We start from the raw sequence: 18,071 nt of genomic DNA, 5'->3' as shown, positions 1-18,071 counted from the left end.
TCCGACATATTTGTCAGGGCAGACTCTTGACCCTGTGGTTTCAACTGAATATGAAGCTATAGCTTTGGAATCAGGTAACTTTTGGTGGCCTTTTTGTCACAATCAGAACATTGCAATTAGTTCCTTTTCAAAGTGCAATACTAATGAATATAGTCTCAGAAATTTGCTGTATGCAAGAATTTCTAACGTTCTTTGTGAGTTTTTGACTGTTAAACTTTGTTGAAGATTCTGACAAGCCCTGGCTTCAATTCTGAAATGTAACACGCAATGTTTGCCCTCATACATCCCCTTTTGTCAAACCGGTTTCCTAGTTGACATAACAGTTATGCAGTGGTGGGATTCAGCTGATTCACACTGGTTTGGGTGAACCGGTTGTTAAATTACCCCCCTCCCCGCTATCAAAGTGGATCCTTGGCACTGCGCTGCAGTGGAGAAATGGGCAACAGAGTGGCTGGCGCAAGGGAAGGAGAAGGCCACTTTCCCTCTTTCTTCTCCCTGCTCCTCCTCCTTCCCTTGTGCAGGCTGCTCCGTTGCCTGTTTCACCATTGCCTGTTTCTCCATTGCAGCGCAGCACAGTTCCCGGGATCAACTTTGATAGCGGGGGGAGGATAATTTAAGAGAAAATATGACTTCAGTAACAGAGTGGTCAATGCCTGGAATGCACTACCTGACTCTGTGGTTTCTTCCCCAAACCTCCAAAACTTTAACCTTAAACTGTCTACTGTTGACCTCATTCCTAAGAGGTCTGTAAGGGGCGTGCATAAGTGCACCAGCATGCCTACCATCCCTGTCCTAATATTCTTTTTTACTCTTACTCTTTTCATGTATTCAAATTATGTTTATACTTTTACCTGTTATCTTATGTATGCTTGACAAATAAATAAATTAAATATATACCGGAATACTGTTATCATGTCACGTCTTACTCATGCCCTATTTGTATTACAGCAATGAAGAGAATTTTTAGCAATTCATATATGTCTAATTAGAAACTCTATGCTATAATTGCGTGAGATATTCTGGCACAAAAATGGATTAAGTTCTTAATTATCTCAAGGGTTTTGGAGTTCTACTGCATCTCTAGGTAGGTTATATCAGGTTATCAAGAACTTTCAACTTTACATCAGATTGTAATGGCAAGGGAAAAGATACAAATAAACCATCTGCCAGTACTGATAGATACTTGCCAGAGTTTTCTGTTAAAAATCTTGTCTGTTGTAAGTCAAATACAGACTTTATTTAGGTATTTTCAGGGAGGGAAGTTGGAAGTTGACTTTTCATTAAGGCTTTTTCTGAATTGTTCAGGTCTTTGGATAGCTTGCCTGAAAGCTCAAAAACTACCTAGCTATGATTAATTAATCTTGGCATCTACAACCAGTATTAAATAAAGCTGCAGCAAACATGATATTTCTAGGCTAACCAAAGGTCATTCTGGAAGGTTGCACCTCATTATGTTCTCATGCATGTTTTAAAAATAAATATTTTCTCCAAATGAAAAGGGAAATTATGCTTGAATAAAGAAATAAAAAATGATTTATTATGCAATAAATGTTTGCTACTTGTAAATAATAATTTTCACACAAAGTGAAGTATGTATGAATATGATAGACATTTTATACAATGAAACTAATTATGTAACTGATTAAGAATGACAATAGAGGAATTTAATTGCTGCACATTCATTTGTATTTTGCTAAAATAAATGCACTATATTTTATATTTTGTCATATAATGTACTTGGTACATTAATCTTAGGCTGACCTCTAGTCTCTGTTCTTGACATTTTCCTTACATCGCAAAGCATCTAGTTTCCATGAGGCAGTAAAAGCACCACTGAGCTTTTCAAATGCTATTGACCTGCAATGAATGCTATTACAGTAAGTGAAATATAGGAAGTAAGAAACAAGATTATAATCAGTTTAGATCTTAACATTGCACAACTGATGTGGGAACAGAAAATGTTACTGTGCAATCTCAATCCACACATTATTCCATGCAAGGAAGCCCCACTAAGTCCTACAGGGCTCCCCCCCCCAATGCCCAATTAGTGGATAGAAGCATCCCAACTTTATTTTCATAAGAGAAGAAGACTTCCTTCCCGGTTTTTCAAAAGTGAATTTGATTCCCCCAGTTTTTCTTTCCATCCACCAATTTAAATCAAGACTGTATTGTTATCTTATTATCATCTAAGAGAAGTGATATGAAGGTGAATGAGATTTGTACATATAAGTATGCAAGGATCTTTGAGAGATTAGGAGTCACATCTATAAACTGCATTCTGACTCCTTACAAAGGACATTAAATGGGGTACATTTTAGCACATAATGATGTAGGCTGCCAGTTCAGGTTCAGCTGAATGTACTCATAAAAGCCTTTTTAAAAAATTTTGCATTGAATATATGAGCCTCTAAGATTTAGTTTGGTAAAATAAGATGGGTAGAGCTTATACAGATGTGCACACCCATGAATTGAAGTCATCTTTGTGCAGCTAAACGCCTACATAGAGGTACAAGGTACAAAAATAACAGATAGAATCAACCCTAAATAAAGGCTAAGAACCTACATTGCCCCAATTCAAGATTTAGTTAGTAATTAAAAGTTATACATTACATTGTACTAACCCACAATTTTCAAAATTCAGTGGTTGAATTTATACAATATGCCAAAGCAAACCCAAACAAGCCATATTGTAGCTTAGTGTATTTGTGCAAACCTTATCACATGTGTTTTATATGCATGTGGATTTGGAATGTGATGTTCTTAACATACATGATTATGACATTTTTAATAATAGAAAAACCGGTGGAAAAATTATACCATCATTTAAAAGAAAATATGCATATCTCCAAATACATTCCAGAAGTATTTTTATACACCATCCTGTAAGCGCTCTATCGACACACTCAGGGTACTTTTGTCGAACAGAAATACTACAAATACAAAATCTGATCTCAGAATAATTTCTACTTGCCGTGCTGCTTTATCTGTTGCAACTCTTTGGATTTGGAAATATACTGTAAGCATCAGTATTAGAAATGGCTGTTTATGACCATGTTCAAGGATCAATCACATAGAATTCTGAGTGTTTAAAAAATAGTTTCCATCTCGGGACATTCCTCTTTTGTTTGATAATTACATTTGATATATAGCTCGGGCAGGGGTGGGTTCTACTTACCTTTACTACCGGTTTGCAACGTGGCCGCACGTGCGCGCTGTTCTGCGCAAGCGCAGAAGCGTTTTCATGACATCAGGGTCAGTGGGTGGAGCCTCCCACCGGTTTTACTACCGGTTCTATAGAACCGGTGTGATCCGGGGGCAACCCACCACTGAGCTTAGGGTTATCAAGTAACTTTGACTAATACATTTTATTAAAATAGTAATAAGAGCTTCAGATCAAAATCAAATGATGAGAATGTTGTCAGCAGAAAACTAATCATGATTCTAGTGAGGGGATTACATGACTCGGGACTGTCCTTTACAACTGTGCTAATGTCCTTCAGATGGCAAAAGATGGCATCTCGTTCTGCTGAGATGACTAAATCCTATTCTTCTTGAGAAATGAGGGTAGGGCAGTGGTTCTCAACCTTTTCTGCACCACCGACCCCTTTTAAATACCTTTCATGGCCAAGATTTAAATCGTAACATTTCTTCAAGCTTTTTTGGACCTCCTGTGACAAAATTGTGGCCCTCCCAGGGGTATTCAGACTACAAATTGAGAACCATAGGGGTGGAGATTAGTCCTGTCCTTTTAAATGTTTTAAGCAGGATGGTTTAGGAAAAGGAATTAGTGAATCTCCTGATTTTATTTGCTGATGGGGAAAACCATCGCCAATTGCTTTTGTTCTTAGGTATGTGTAGGTGGGTATTTGGGAGAAATGACGTTAGACATGGAAGTGCTCCATGTCTCTGATCTCTCAAGCTATTTTTTAAACACAGAATTGGCATGTTGCTTAAAGAGCACTAAAACTGTGTCTAAAAATAGCTTGGATGACAGGTTTGAAGGGTGGAGTAAAATGCAGGATGAAGCAGGAGGCGCCTCATCCAATCCACCCTGACAGCTACTACTCTTAAGCCAGGGTCCCAAAATAGCTTGGTGAGAGGTCACAGTCATGAAGGAAGGGTTGTAAAGAGCTTGGGGGCCTTCTTTCCCACATCATCTGGGCTAACAGGTGTGTGTGAGATGATTGGGCTGAAGCGGGAGAGAGTGATTGATAACAAGGAGTGAAGAGGAATGGCTGCAAGGCAGTGGAAGTAAGCAAAATAGTACCGCCATCCTCAAAGTAATAAGTTTGGCTTACAAAAAGACCCTTATTGTTCAAAGCAGCAGAAAAACCTAAACAGACTTACAGGTGACAGGCCCAGCAATACACAGCTTGCAGAACAAGTCATCTTCCCTGGACAGAATTAATGTTTTGTGGCACACTGTCATAAAAGAACTAAACTCCTATTAAAAAGAGGTCTAAAGGTAGCCGCTGTAACATTCACCTCCTGGAATAGGTTAGTCTGCCCTACATACAGGGAGGAATTAGATTTGCAGAAGGGCAAATGGATTTCGTGCAGAGAAAGTCCTGGGTTTAGTCCTGGTATCTCCAGTGAAAAGGATCAGCTACCTATGAAGTACCTTCTAGGTAGTTGGAATAAAAAATGCTGGATTATACAGACCAATAGACTGACCTAATACAGTATAAACGAGTTACAGTATGAAAGGAACTGGGAAATGATCCAAGAATCACACTGGATTAGAACAAATCCACTCGTGTTTACTTATTCCCCCATCCCACATCCTTGGGAGTAGATCCTAGTATACTTTAAAAACGATTACTTCAGTTCTCCTCAATTTCAGAACTTGAGTTGCCAGAAGGAGCTGGAAACATAAAATCCTTTTCTTTTGTCTATCTTCACACAATATCCTGAATCCCATACATATTTTTGGGATGATTCAGGATATTGTGTTTTGTGTCACTTCTACTGATATTCTTGGTTTATTTTAGCATTCATAGTGAATGCAGACAGCAGATTGCTCTAGTAAACAATGCTTAAATGAACAATAAGTAAACATACCTACAGTATATATGATGCCTTATGGTGTCTTGATGGAGGTATTTATGGGCTTTCTTACCTTTCTTTTGTTATCTCTGTTATTGGTAGAGATTTAAAGTCAAAAAAAGGGGACGTGGAACTACTGATAGTACTGTAGTTTATGATCAAAATGTTTTTCAGGGGAACAAACATTATTTAGACTAGAGATGAGTTTAGCCAGAACCCATGCTTTTTAAAAATATTATTTTCAACCAGTGAATGGGAGGAATATGGTAAAATCATTGGTAGATTAAGGATAGTTGTATCTTTTTAATTTTTTTTAGATTTTTGTCAAATATCAAAATTGAGTACATTAAAGTAGAAAATTACAACATAATTTCACAGCTTGCGGCAGAATTGATTATTGGAAATGATAAGAAAATTGTTAGAGCACTGGCCCCCAGTGCCCAAACTTCTGGGCACCAGGGAGAGAGGTTTTTCCACCGACCGGAGGGGGCATGGTTTCATGTGCTGCCTGCATCCCACAGATGGAGCTTCACTTGTTTCTGCGGCCCGTTTTCTGGCATTCCGCAGCTTGGTGCAGGTCCATGGACCGGGGGTTGGGGATTAGAGGACTGCATGAGCCTGTAGGCCATTGATGGCTAAACTTTTTCTCTTTGTGTGCCAAAAGCGAGCCTGTACAACAGCGCTCGGGCCGGGACCCATAATGCAATTTGCGTGCCCCCCGCACATGCACGCGTGCCCCCCCAATGCATGTGCATGAGGGGTGGGATTCAAAATTTTTAGCAATCTGTACCACAGCGGGTGTGTGTGTGTGTGTTCGCCCTCCCTAGGTGTTGTGACTCCGACCCCCGAGCCCGTCTTATCGGAGGGAGAAAACTCCGAAAGTGAAGGAGAGGAATTGGCAAGGCCTCCCTCTCCAGGACCCTCCTCTCTGGCAATGCCTCAGGTGTCTTCTGAAGGCCAAGAGATAGGCTAGGAGCCAGGCACTTCTGAGCAGCTGCAGTTAGACAGTGACGGAGATAAGTCTTGGCTGGATCCCCGACAGCGTCGGAAAGACAAGTGCGCGCAGCAGAGAAGGAGGCGTGCCAGAGATTAAGCTGAGTCACTGGACCACACCCCACAGGGGATAAAAGGGGGTGTGGTGGCCATTCAGGCTTTGTGACGGACAAAACTGAAAGCTAGCAAGTCATTCTGCATTTCTGGAACTTTGTTATATGCTCTGCTTGGATTGATTTTTGGACTGGACTTGACTATTCTTTGGCTTTTGTGGACTTACTTGGATGTTTCAGTCGGAGGAGATAAACCTCCCTTTGTAAGCAAAAACTTTTGGCAAGCAGCCAATTCTGTTATCAAAGGAAATTCTTGTCTGCTGGTTTATTTTAACTCTTGGTAGACTGCTGGTGTGTGTGTGTGAGACGGGGACAGAACACTAGGCTCTGGAGGCTTTCCTTGAGCCTCTGGGAGGGTGAAAACAGCCTCCTCCAGGCTCCAGAGGCCCTCTGGAGGCTGGAAATTGGCCCGTTTCTGTACTTCTGAAACACGCGTGCCACTACCCCCGCACTCCCCCCACACATGCATGTGTGAATCCCTGTGCTTGTGTGTGCATCTCCTGCAAGCGCTCCGCCCCCTATGCATCCCAAAAATTAGCTGGCCAGCTGGAGGCATGCACATATGCAGTGGAACTGAGCTGGGCGATGGCTCGCGTGCCCGCAGAGAGGGCTCTGCGTGCCAGCTGTGCCATAGGTTCGCCATCATGGCTGTAGGCAATAGATTGTAGGCAATAGATTGTCCATCATTAATTTGGAGAGCTGTTGTCCACTTCCTGGAAACCCCATCTCATAAAAATCTAAGGGAATTGGAGGCCCCCAGAGTCCCTTTGATTACAATTGCCAAGAATCAATATCAAGGTTCCTTTAATGTAGTTTTTTTAAAAACAGAGAAAATCTCTAATTTACTCCCAAATATAGCAAATCCTGTCACTGACGTTACATCATCAGCCACTGCCCTCAGCCTCTCAAAAATGTCACATGTGGCTCCCAACCACCAGAAATTTGACCAGCCAAGATTTATTGTCCAACATTTTTTTTCCTATGCTGCTCAACTCAGTGAGAATCCAACAAAAAAGAATATGACCTTACGGTTATTATACAATAAAGCATATTCAGGAACAAAAACTAACCATGTTGCTGGAGTTCATACATAAAAACATGACCAGGATCATAAATAGCCTTTTCCTGATTTCATTAAACAGGTCAAAGAAATGCAAAGACTCTGTGGTCAAAAAGTGTAAGAAGGAAATTTCAATTAATAATCCCTCTAATTCCTTTAAATTAGTAGCTGCTATTACAATTTGTACCTGGAGTTTTGTTATTTACAAGTTTACACTATCAGCTGCCTCTTGGTACTGAATGGAGGCTTTTAATATTAATATAAATTTCAAAACTTTAGTCTGGGTTATTCAAGAAATGTCACTTAAGACAGTGGTACCATTCAGATTAAACACCAGGAAGATCCATAATCCATAAAACCCTTGAAGTATACATTCAGTATTCTCTCTCTCTCTGTCTCTCTCTCTCTCTCACACACACACACACACACGCACACACACACAAAATCAAATGATTTCCTCTTTGCTTTCCTCCCTTACTAGGCAATACTAACAATAGAGTGGATAGGAGGGGAAAAAGACCAGTGATGGGTTTCAACTGGTGTTACCACCAGTTCGCTTCGTGCACGTGCTTTGCGTGCGATTCGCTCCACGTGATTCACTCCGTGATTTACTCCACATAATTGCATTACAGTACAGAACAGCTGAGTCGTGACAATCCGCTCTGCAGCGCCTAAAAACGAACAAATATAGGTAGGTATAGCGCAGGGGTGGCCGGGAGAGCCCAGCTGACGGTCAGAGCGAACTGGTTCGCTCTCACCTCACCATCACCGCTACCGGAAGAACTGGTAGCAACCCACCACTTAAAAAGACCCCAACCACAGATTCAATTGGGATACCAGAAATATGGCAAGGTACAGACATCTCACCCTTCATGGCATCACTCTAAAATCTGCCTCCTCATTCATAACGGCACAGGGAAGCCTAAGTATTGTTTGGGATTGAAATGGGCTATGATAGGAAAATCCTTCAGAGTCAGCCTAGCGGGCTTAGGAATTATGGGAGTTGAAGTCCCTAAGTCATAAAGGGGCCATTGTTTCCTCACCCTGGTCTATTCATTAAATTGTCCCTGAGGTTACTCTGCAGGAATGCTGGGTTAGCCAGACTGCAAATCACAGGAACTGTGACCTCAGGTAGCCTGGCTCACACCCATGGCCCTTCCTACCAGCACAATAAGGCAAGCAACAGATCACATCTCCCTAACTGGTGATTAGTAAAGAACATTCTCATCTAGACAGATTATTATTCCTTCTTTTCCTGTCACATTTGCCAGCTGGTAATGCATTACAGACGCAGAAGGCTCCTTTCCAGACCATTTCCTTCTTGTCTAGCCCCACATTCCTATGTGACATTTCACCTCTGCTGGATCCAGGCCTAATCGGCCAACAGCATCAGAGCTAAATGTCAGTCCAGTCCTCATGGATTAGCCTGGCTATCTTTTGGAGAGAGAAATAAAATAAAAATGCACTGTCAGGAAAAAAAAAAGTGGGGGGGGAGGGGAAGCTTCTTTCTTTCTGAAAAGAAGTTATCTATCTTTCCTATAGAGCTATGAAAGAAAGCTACTATCCAGTAAGATCCACAGCAAAATAAAGAATTACAGTTTATGTCATTATTTCCTTCAATTTTAAGATGACCTTTACCTTTATTTTCCAGTTAGAACCCTCTAATATCAAAATATAAACATTATGTATATAACCAGAATGCACCAAAACATACATTTGGGAGGCCTATGTGAAAATAAGCAAAATTAAACCATATAAAGTAATCTGTGGTTTTCCAGATACTTTTGACTCCATCTCTACATCACTCAAAAAAGTTTACCTGTTTTTAATTTTAATAATTTTTTTTGCACCGTGAAGTATTAAGACTCCTTGACTATTCATTTTGAATAGAAAGGCAGCATTAAAATAAAAATTTAAAACAGTCCCACAAAACTCTGGGGTCATTATGAGAAATAAAAATGTTGAGATCATCAGCTGCTCAACAGGCCATGGCCATCACTGACATATAAGCCTACTTGAACCACTTTCCCAGTGTTTAGGGTTAGGATGATGCTTCATAGGTATTATTTGGACATAATTGAAGAGATATATAAAACCTATCCTTATTACTTTTACTTTGGCACAATGATAGTTGGAGACTATGGAAGCTGCTGTAAACCACTGGTATGGGTGGCAGGACTCACCAAAAACCCAATGGAGACATTTTGCCTTAGACCATGTAAAGTCTTGAGGCTATACTCCAACAATGTCCTCCCTGACTCAGATGTTTTGGAAACCCACCCTGAAAGTATTATAAATTGTCTCCAGGTCTTTCCAAAAATCAAATATTAAGTTTTATGATCATGCATCCCCTAAAGGTTATTCTACATCAGGGGTGTCAAACACAATTTCATTGAGGGCCACATCAGGGCTGTGGTTGACCTCGGGGGGCTGGATGGGTGTGGCCGACTGGGTGGGCATGGCCAACTGGGTGGGCGAGGCCACCTTGATGCCACTCACTGGGTGTGGCCAACTGGGTGGGCATGGCCAGCTTGACGCCACTCCCCAAACTGCTGGCATGTTTCCAGGGAGATTGGGCTGAAGCCACGCTGGCCCAATGTTTACTCTTTGCATTGGGTAGACCAGGCTGAAGCGACGCAGGCCGGACCCTTACATTTTCCAGGCCAGCCCCGCAGGCCCGATCCAACCACATCGTGGGCCGGATCTGGCCCGTAGGCCTTGTGTTTGACACCCCTGTTCTACATGATAACTGGTATTAACAATCTTTCCTCTTGTAAGTACTTCCGCTGCTATACTTGTTCTGTTTTGTTCATTTTACTTTGTCTCAGCTGCCTTCTTGTATCACAATAAGAATTTATCTGCCTATTTGTAAGTATTCTCACACACAATCCTAGAAATTTTTCTCTAAAGTTATGTACATCGGTGCCACATAATATCATTCACTTTTCAGCTGAATGTGTGAAATAGTATTTTTTTAAAAAAACAAAACATTGAGATGGAGTGCTGTCAGTTTACATTAATGTGCTGCCTTTAATATTTACGGTGTGATTATTGTTCTAAATTGATGTTATACTGAGAGCACACATCTGTGAAAGCACCCAAACTTATCTTATGAAGTGATTGTCACCCAGATGACTTTGTCCCTAAGGAGGGACTAGCATTGCCAGTGTCCCAGTTTCTAACCTGTTGGCTTAACCATGTCATTAACAATATAACATAGCAGTAATGATATTACTCAAAAATATGTTGCCGTACCATTCTTATCTGTTTTCAGAATGGTTTCTGGTTGATTAAACTGATGATGTATTTCATGGAATTAAAACATTTGCATCCCATCTTCTTATCAAGCTGTTTATAACAGTACAAAATTATATGTAAAACTGTTCACAAGAGCAAAACCAAACAAAATTTAAAAAGAAAGTCAAATCGGCAGCCTATCTGGTAAAACTAAATTAATAAGGCAAAGTGGCAAAATGAAAAAAAAAAAAAAAATAGGAACACCAATACTTGTTTGGGTTCACATATTGTACTATTTTATACTGTGCTTTGTTTGGCTTAGCATGTTCTGTGAAACTCATATCCTATGATTAATGCCGTACAATATTGTTAAGCAAAGAATGGCTTTGTATTGCACCACTAAAGTGGCATGAAACATTAAGCCATTTTGTGGCTGGGCCTATGGCCATTTCTGGTTTAGATGCCAGGGAGACCAGAATTTCAGGTTTCCCTGTTTTATTACTTTCTGAGTGGGCAGCAGCTAAGCCATAGTCGAAGAAATACTGTGAGAGCTGCTTCTTTTAATATCAACATAGCTTCTTCCTATATCAAAGATAAAAGAAAAGCCCAACTATTAGGCTGTTGAGTAAGAAAGGGATTCTACTGATATTATTCTCCCAGAGCCAAGAATATTATTAGAAAGCTAATTTGCATTAGCCATTGTTCTTATAAGAGAAAATGTGTACGTTAAGGAGTGATATTTAAATTATGTTGAGTCACAAGACTCACAAGTAGCCATTATATATCTATGTTTGAACAATGTTGTAATAAAAATAACACTGTCTACTACATGAGTGTCAAACTTGTGGCATCACGTTGCCGCCACATGACGTTTTGTGACGTTATTTCCCTTCATGTAGCTGGGGTGGGCGTGGCCTGCGCATGACGCATCCGGCCTGTGGGCTGCCAATTTGACACCCCTGGTACTAGACCAGTAGTAGACAGACATCCTTTGTGGCTGTGAGATACTGTACTTCACTGCATAGAAGTAACCAGTTTGCTTTCCTGGTGTGTGAAGATGTTGCAGTTTACATCTTGGAAAGCCTTCATGTCACACTGAGACCACTTCTGGCAGTTCCGGAGCTGCAAAAAAAAAACTTCTGTGAATGCAAAATAATCCCCACAGGTATCTTCCTGTTACCACAACTAGGGACAATGACACATAATGATACGAAACAAGTTCACTGCTAAGTTTTTAGAAGCAGCAGCAACTGTGTTTCCTTGTGAAGCAGCTTCAAAAGGTGCTTTGCTCCTAGCATCCTGAAAGCAATGAAATGCTTCTAAATTTTCCTTAAAATTTAGAATCATTCTTCCCCAATTACAGAGTCCAGAAAACTTATATGATGCAGCCATTTCATTTGGATGAAATCCACATTTTTTTACTACCGGTTCTGTGAGCGTGGCAGGGAAAGGATACTGCAAAATCTCCATTCCCTCCCTACTCCTGGGGAAAGGATATTGGAAAATCTCCATTCCCACCCCACTCTGGGACCAGCCAGAGGTGGTATTTGCCAGTTCTCCGAACTACTCAAAATTTCCTCTACCTACCGGTTCTCCAGAACCTGTTAGAACCTGCTGGATTTCACCCCTGGATGCAGCCATGCAATTCCTTTTCTTTTTCTTTCCTTAGTGACCAATTACAGCAATTTCCATCACTATTGCATTACAGTAGTGAATATGTGAAGCTCGCTTATATATTTACATTTATAGTCAGATGCTATCCCATAATATTTTCTGCCAAAGGTTATAAACAGATGTTGTGAGGATGTGAAAAAGTTTGGGCTATTCGTAGTGTGATTATTACAACAGATTCATTCTTGGTTGTCTTGAGACCCTTATGCAAATTGATGAGTTGTGATTTCTTTAAAATGTAGAAGGAAACTTGTCCAGTCTTGCATTTAATTTTTCCTCCTTTTGATCTAGATCAAAATGCGATCTCGAAATCAAGGTGGTGAGAGCTCATCCAATGAGCAGTTACCCAAGTCAAAGACTATTATGAACTCTTCAGAAAATCAAAACTTTCAGGAAGATGCAAAGAAAAAGAACAAATCTAATCCGAAAGAAGGTGAAATCCTAGGTCCAGGAACTGTGAAGCAGCGCAGCAAGTTACCAGGACCTAATGAGCGAAAACGCAAGAAATCAATAGAGCTATCTAAAGAGGACCTCATCCGGCTCCTGAGCATAATGGAAGGAGAACTACAGGTATATATAAAATCTAATTATTTGTTGTGAGGTGTTTGTTTGTTAAAAATAAAACAAAATATTTGTGACCTAGCAATAAAACTTTACTATTGGGAGTCCTGGTGGCACAATGGTGAGACTGCTATATTGTAGGTGCTAATTCTGCCTGCCTGCCTGCCTATCTATATCTGTCTAGCTATCTATCATCTATCAATCAAAACAAGGAGCCAGATTGTTGGGGGCAACATGATGATAATGTAAACCGCCCAGAGAGTGCATGATGGAGCGGTATATAAGACTAAGTTCTATTGCTGTTACTAGGTTTTCAGCAGAGGATGAAAAGCCATCTGCTGTGATAGTCTTTGTCCATTCCTTCTCTCCTACTGAGAAATGCACTATACTAAATCATCTACCAGGCTCCCTCTAACGCTATGGTTGGCTGGGCTTACATAATAAAGTGTTAACAATGCACAACTTCTATGTTTACAAAGAATGTTGTGCTCAACCTCTATTATATGGTAGTTTACAATGCTAATGTGATTCCAGAATATGCTAAGACAATGGCCGAGCTCCCACAACATGGTAAACTACGAACTAGGGCTACGGGAGAAGCACTGATATCTACAGGAAAGACCATGGACATACAAAGGAGTGTGGTTTCCATCACATGGTCCCTCCTGCCATCTTGGTCTTTTGTCCCTCCCGCCTCCCATGAGAAGGCGGCTCTTTGCTTTGAGGAGAGATTTTAAGTTATGATTCACTTCAGTGACGTGCAACAACGGTGTGATTTGCTTCCTCAAAGCTTCTAATTTGCTGCATCCAGTAGCGGTTAGATACTTCTACATGCGTCCTGCACATGCTCAGAAGTGTCTCCCAGTGTTTTCAGTGAATCAGAATAGTAGCTTGATCACAGTTTGTCTGTAGAACAAACCCAATTGCTACTCTCTAGATGGCTGTTTTGGAAAGAGTCTGCTTTTGTCATTAGAAAGTTTTTCTATTGTCCTATCACGCTAAGGTGGAGGTTGGTTCCACTTGATTTTCATCATGTAGATAGAGAGCAATCTTTTCCAGAAAAGAAACTCAAACTAAGTTGAAGAAAATGGAATAGAGTTCTGTTACCTTCAATCTATCAAAACATATCGTTGTAAGATATTAGAGAGGATATTTGCAGCCCCTCTCTCCCTCCCCCTGCTTGTGAGAAAGAGAAATCTGCCCTGTGAATCTCATCTTCAATTTCAAAAACATTAACAGCATTCCCTGATCTCTATAAGGAAATGAGAGCTCTGTTATTCACCATCTAAGCCTCTCTATGACATCATCTGCATGATATCATCGGTCTCAGAACAACATCCAAAATTCACTGGTGAGAAAAGAAACAATTACTACCCTACCAAGAGACTATAGACCTGGTAACTCCCTTACACATTAAGTATTCTTACACAACTGGAAAATCTGACCAGAAAATGCAGAAAGCCATATCCTAGCAAAATAATGGAAGGGAAACTCAATTTGCATTGATTCACACGGTCTGTTAATCTAAAAGAAAAGCTGCTAGTGAGATAAAGATTCCAAAGACTTCTCTATTTTTTTTATGAAGTAATTTCCCTAATGAGTTTTAAATCTATTTCCTCATATATTTCCTGGAATGGTCAAGTCAAGAAATGTGAAACCTGGCCAGAAAAAGGATGATCCAAGTGCAAAGTAAACCAGGACGAAGATTCTGGCAGGGCAGACACTTTCAATAATTTAATATCTTTGCATGTATCAGTATATGTAAGCGATCACTTTCGTAATGAGGATACATGTGTTAATTTGTCTGTTCTGTATAATAAATTTTAAATAATGTAGTAGGATTGGAAGGGGGGGTGAAATGCTCTTGTTTTTGTTGGAAGATAAGCAGCCATAATGCATTGCATGGACTACAATTTCAATCATCCATGAAAATGGAAATTATATTCCAAATCATCCAGAGTGTATCCAAATTGAGGAAGTTTGCTATAATATTTTGAAGATACATAGAAAAGGTAAACAACACAGTTCCATCCTTTTTCAGTGACTTTACTGAAAATCCAAGTAGGAAATCTTCTCAGATTGCTGAGAGACAGAGGGAGGGGGAGGGAGAGGGACAGAGACAGAGAGAAGAGTCCCTACTTCCTTGCAACTCATTTTTGGGGGTTGGCGATGGGGTGGGGGCTGAAGGAGGAAGAAAAGCAGGATACCTTTAAAAAACACAATGCAAGAAGTCTTGAATACCTACGAGATATTTTAGGACTTCCATTCTCAGGATTCCCAGCCAGCAAAGCTTATTTATTTATTTATTATTTATTGGTTCAATTTATATGCCACCCTTCTCCGGAGACTCAGGGCAGCTTACAATGTGTTAAGCAATAGCCTTCATACTTTTGTATATACCTGCTTAGTAGGGCTTTCGCCGCCCCCCTCCAAGCTGTGTTCTTTTTTATACAAAGTCATTTTATTGCCCCCACAATCCGGGTCCTGATTTTACCTACCTCGAAAGGATGGAAGGCTGAGTCAACCTTGAGCCTGGTGAGATTCAAACTTGCAGTAATTGCAGGCAGCTGTTGCTAATTAACAGCACTTTAGTCTGCTGCGCCACCAAAGCTCTATGATGTATGACCTCTACAACTCTCAGAATCCCCCATTGGCTCTGGAAGTTGTTTGCCATCACATATGAAGAGCAACAAATTGGAAAAAAGGGGGGCTTTAATATGCAGTATCCAAGGGACACCTGTAAAAAAAAGTAAAGAAAAATCTTGTCTTCTGTGAGTCTACAGCAGTGGTCCCCAAACTTGGCAACTTTAAGACTTGTGGACTTCAACTCCCAGCAGAGCTGGCTGGTGAATTCTGGGAGTTGAAGCCTACAAGTCTTAAAGTTGCTAAGTATGGAGACCCCCGATCTACAGTAGTGGGTGAATAAGATAACTGGACTATTTAATTTAATTTACCTTCAGTCACCCTAGTCACTGATCATAGACTCTACAGAGAGTTAACTTCGTCCATGGGCACATTTATAATAGCCAGCTACAGCTTCCCCCAAGTCAGCTGATTTACCCACTGTGATGTGCTAATTCTTGAAGCATGCAAGACATATCACAACACATTTCGATTTGTGTACACAATCTACAATGACCTTTTGAGTTTGCTTCTTGTAGTGCCAAGGATCGCGGAATGATAGGCTTTAGCAATCCTCCTCATGGTCTGATAATAACACAGAACAAAACTGCTTTTCAGTGTCAGGAAAATGAGAAGTGGTATCTTTCAACCCTTCAAACTTCAAACAGAGTAACTTTAATTCCTTGTCATGGGAATTCAGTACTCTTGGACCAGACCACAGATAATGAATTATGTCAGCCTAGAGCTCGGGTGATGTGTTCTCTTTAGACGAAGTGACATCATCGGTGTAATTTTCTGGCAATAAAACAGAGGCAAAGCTGTGTCGGCAGGCAGCAATAGGATCTCTTTGATCTCTTCCAAAACATGGTGTGTAAAATGCCATTTCTTTGCATCGGTACTACTATCAGCGACCAAACCTTTGCAGGGATTGGAGGTGGGCAGAGGGAAGTGGTATTCTCATATCCATTGGAAGCTCTGCTAATATCCTGCAAAAAGAGGAAAAATGCAACAAATTCTTGTTTTAGACTAATGGACAGCTCAGTACAGCATCTTGCTTTTGGGACATAAAATTTTATTAGCTACTATTACGGAAGCATTAGTCAGCAAATGGGAGATGGGTTACGGAGTTCAACTCGTTGAACTAGTCAGACAGGTTCATTCCTTATTTGAGTCCTAAGTAACAGGTTTGTGACTTAAAAAAAATTAAAAATCATCAATTTGTGAGGAAAGTAGCTTTAAAAGTCCCTGAAGAAATTTATAATAGCTGGAGTTTGTTATGCTTTATTAAGCCACAGAGATCAGCAATCAGCTTGTGCAAATCAGGTGTAACTGTTTCCCTTTAATGTTATATCAGCAATTACTGATACCTTAATAAATTCCAAGATCTGGGAATACAGCCAAAATATACATGTTGACAGTCTTGTGAATTTCAGTCTGAAGTACAGTATTAGTAGCATAAGCCTAAAGCTCATGAGTCAGGGGCTCCAGTTCCTGAATTGCTGGTGCAAAACATAGGTGTTTTTAACCAACCCTTCTTAGACATTATCAGGTGTCTAATATTCACTAAACAAAATTTACCTGAAGAGATGAGTAATAGCAGTCAAAACTGTGTTCTTGAAAGACATATCTGATGAATACCGCACTGTTAAACTAGAACGGTGCACAAAGCCAGCTGGTCTCTCTTTAAATAGGGATTGTGATGTAACTGATGTATGTAACAAGAATACCATTTATTTATTTAGAAGATTTATTTACATCACAACTCCATTGTGATACATTGGAACGCCATACATAGAATTATAAAATCCCCCAGATAATACAGGTAATCCTCAATTTATGACCACAACTGAGTCCAAAATTTCTATTGCTAAGTGAGATCTTTGCTAAGTTTGAGTTTGGCCCCATTTTACGACCATTTTCTTGCCACAGTTGTTAAGTGATTCACTGCAGTTGTTCAATTAGTAACACAGTTGTTACTGTGAATCTGGTTCCCCCTTGACTTTGCTGGTCACAGGGTCGCAAAACGTGGTCACTTGACCCTGAGACACTGCAACCGTCATAAATATGAATCAGTTGCCAAGTGTCTGTATTTTGGTCATGTGATCATGGGAATGCTCAATGGTCATAAGTGTGAAAAATGGTCACAGGTCACTTTTTTCAGTGCCATTATAACTTCGAATGATCACTAAACAAACTGTTGTATAAGTCAAGGACTTTCTGTATTATAATTAAAACCACACAATTTTTTTTTAAAAAAAACTAAATGCTAACATTTCAACAACATAAACCTGGGCCTCTTTATACCCTCCACCATCCAAAAGACAAGCTCATCTTTTGTCCTGGCCCAATGCCAGGGTGAAAAGGCAAGTTTTTGACACTTTCTTGAAGGATAAAAGGTTGGGGTGACCTCAATCTTTGGGTGGGGGAGGGGTTTTTCCAAAGAGGGCTCTGGCAGTCCCAGAAACTGATGCCAATTGTTCAACAATTGCTATTTTAGGAACTACAGAAGTTCCATTAATACCGTTTGGAATGATTAATTGATGTCTGCTATGAATGAGATATCCTATCCTGCCCCACAGATGTGTTGGATGGTAACTCCCAAGATATCGAGTTAGAATACTCATTTATTGGAAGCTGCTGTTCTGACAAGTAGGCATATCTTTAAAAGACAGCAGCAGACCAGACCTAGGTTGATTTTGTTCCTATCGTGCATCATAATACATCTCTGTGGGTCTTTCCCCTAACAGGAATTTTAGGGGATTTGTGGG

At 40.3% G+C, this 18,071-nt stretch overlaps 1 protein-coding gene across 7 annotated transcripts in view; it reads left to right on the top strand.

Moving 5' to 3' along the window:
- FILIP1 (filamin A interacting protein 1) overlaps positions 1-18,071 on the top strand; it is an 89,646-nt gene that overhangs the window by 30,862 nt on the left and 40,713 nt on the right. For 5 of the 7 annotated variants that reach the window (XM_034431880.2, XM_034431879.2, XM_034431877.2 and 2 more), the window contains exon 2: positions 12,412-12,690. In XM_034431880.2, the coding sequence (XP_034287771.2) occupies positions 12,418-12,690 (273 nt within the window). In that variant the 5' untranslated portion in view covers positions 12,412-12,417. Of the gene's footprint in view, positions 1-5,873; positions 6,356-12,411; positions 12,691-18,071 lie in introns of all 7 variants that reach the window. The other 2 variants (XM_087882536.1, XM_060689160.2) reach the window with 1 other exon arrangement.

The sequence above is a fragment of the Pantherophis guttatus genome, chromosome 1 (genome assembly GCF_059756535.1).
Source record: "Pantherophis guttatus breed Tessera chromosome 1, ASM5975653v1, whole genome shotgun sequence".
In the NCBI taxonomy this organism is placed as follows: domain Eukaryota; kingdom Metazoa; phylum Chordata; class Lepidosauria; order Squamata; family Colubridae; genus Pantherophis; species Pantherophis guttatus.
Note: the sequence above shows the minus strand (reverse complement) of the source record. Positions and strands in the feature narration are given on the sequence as shown.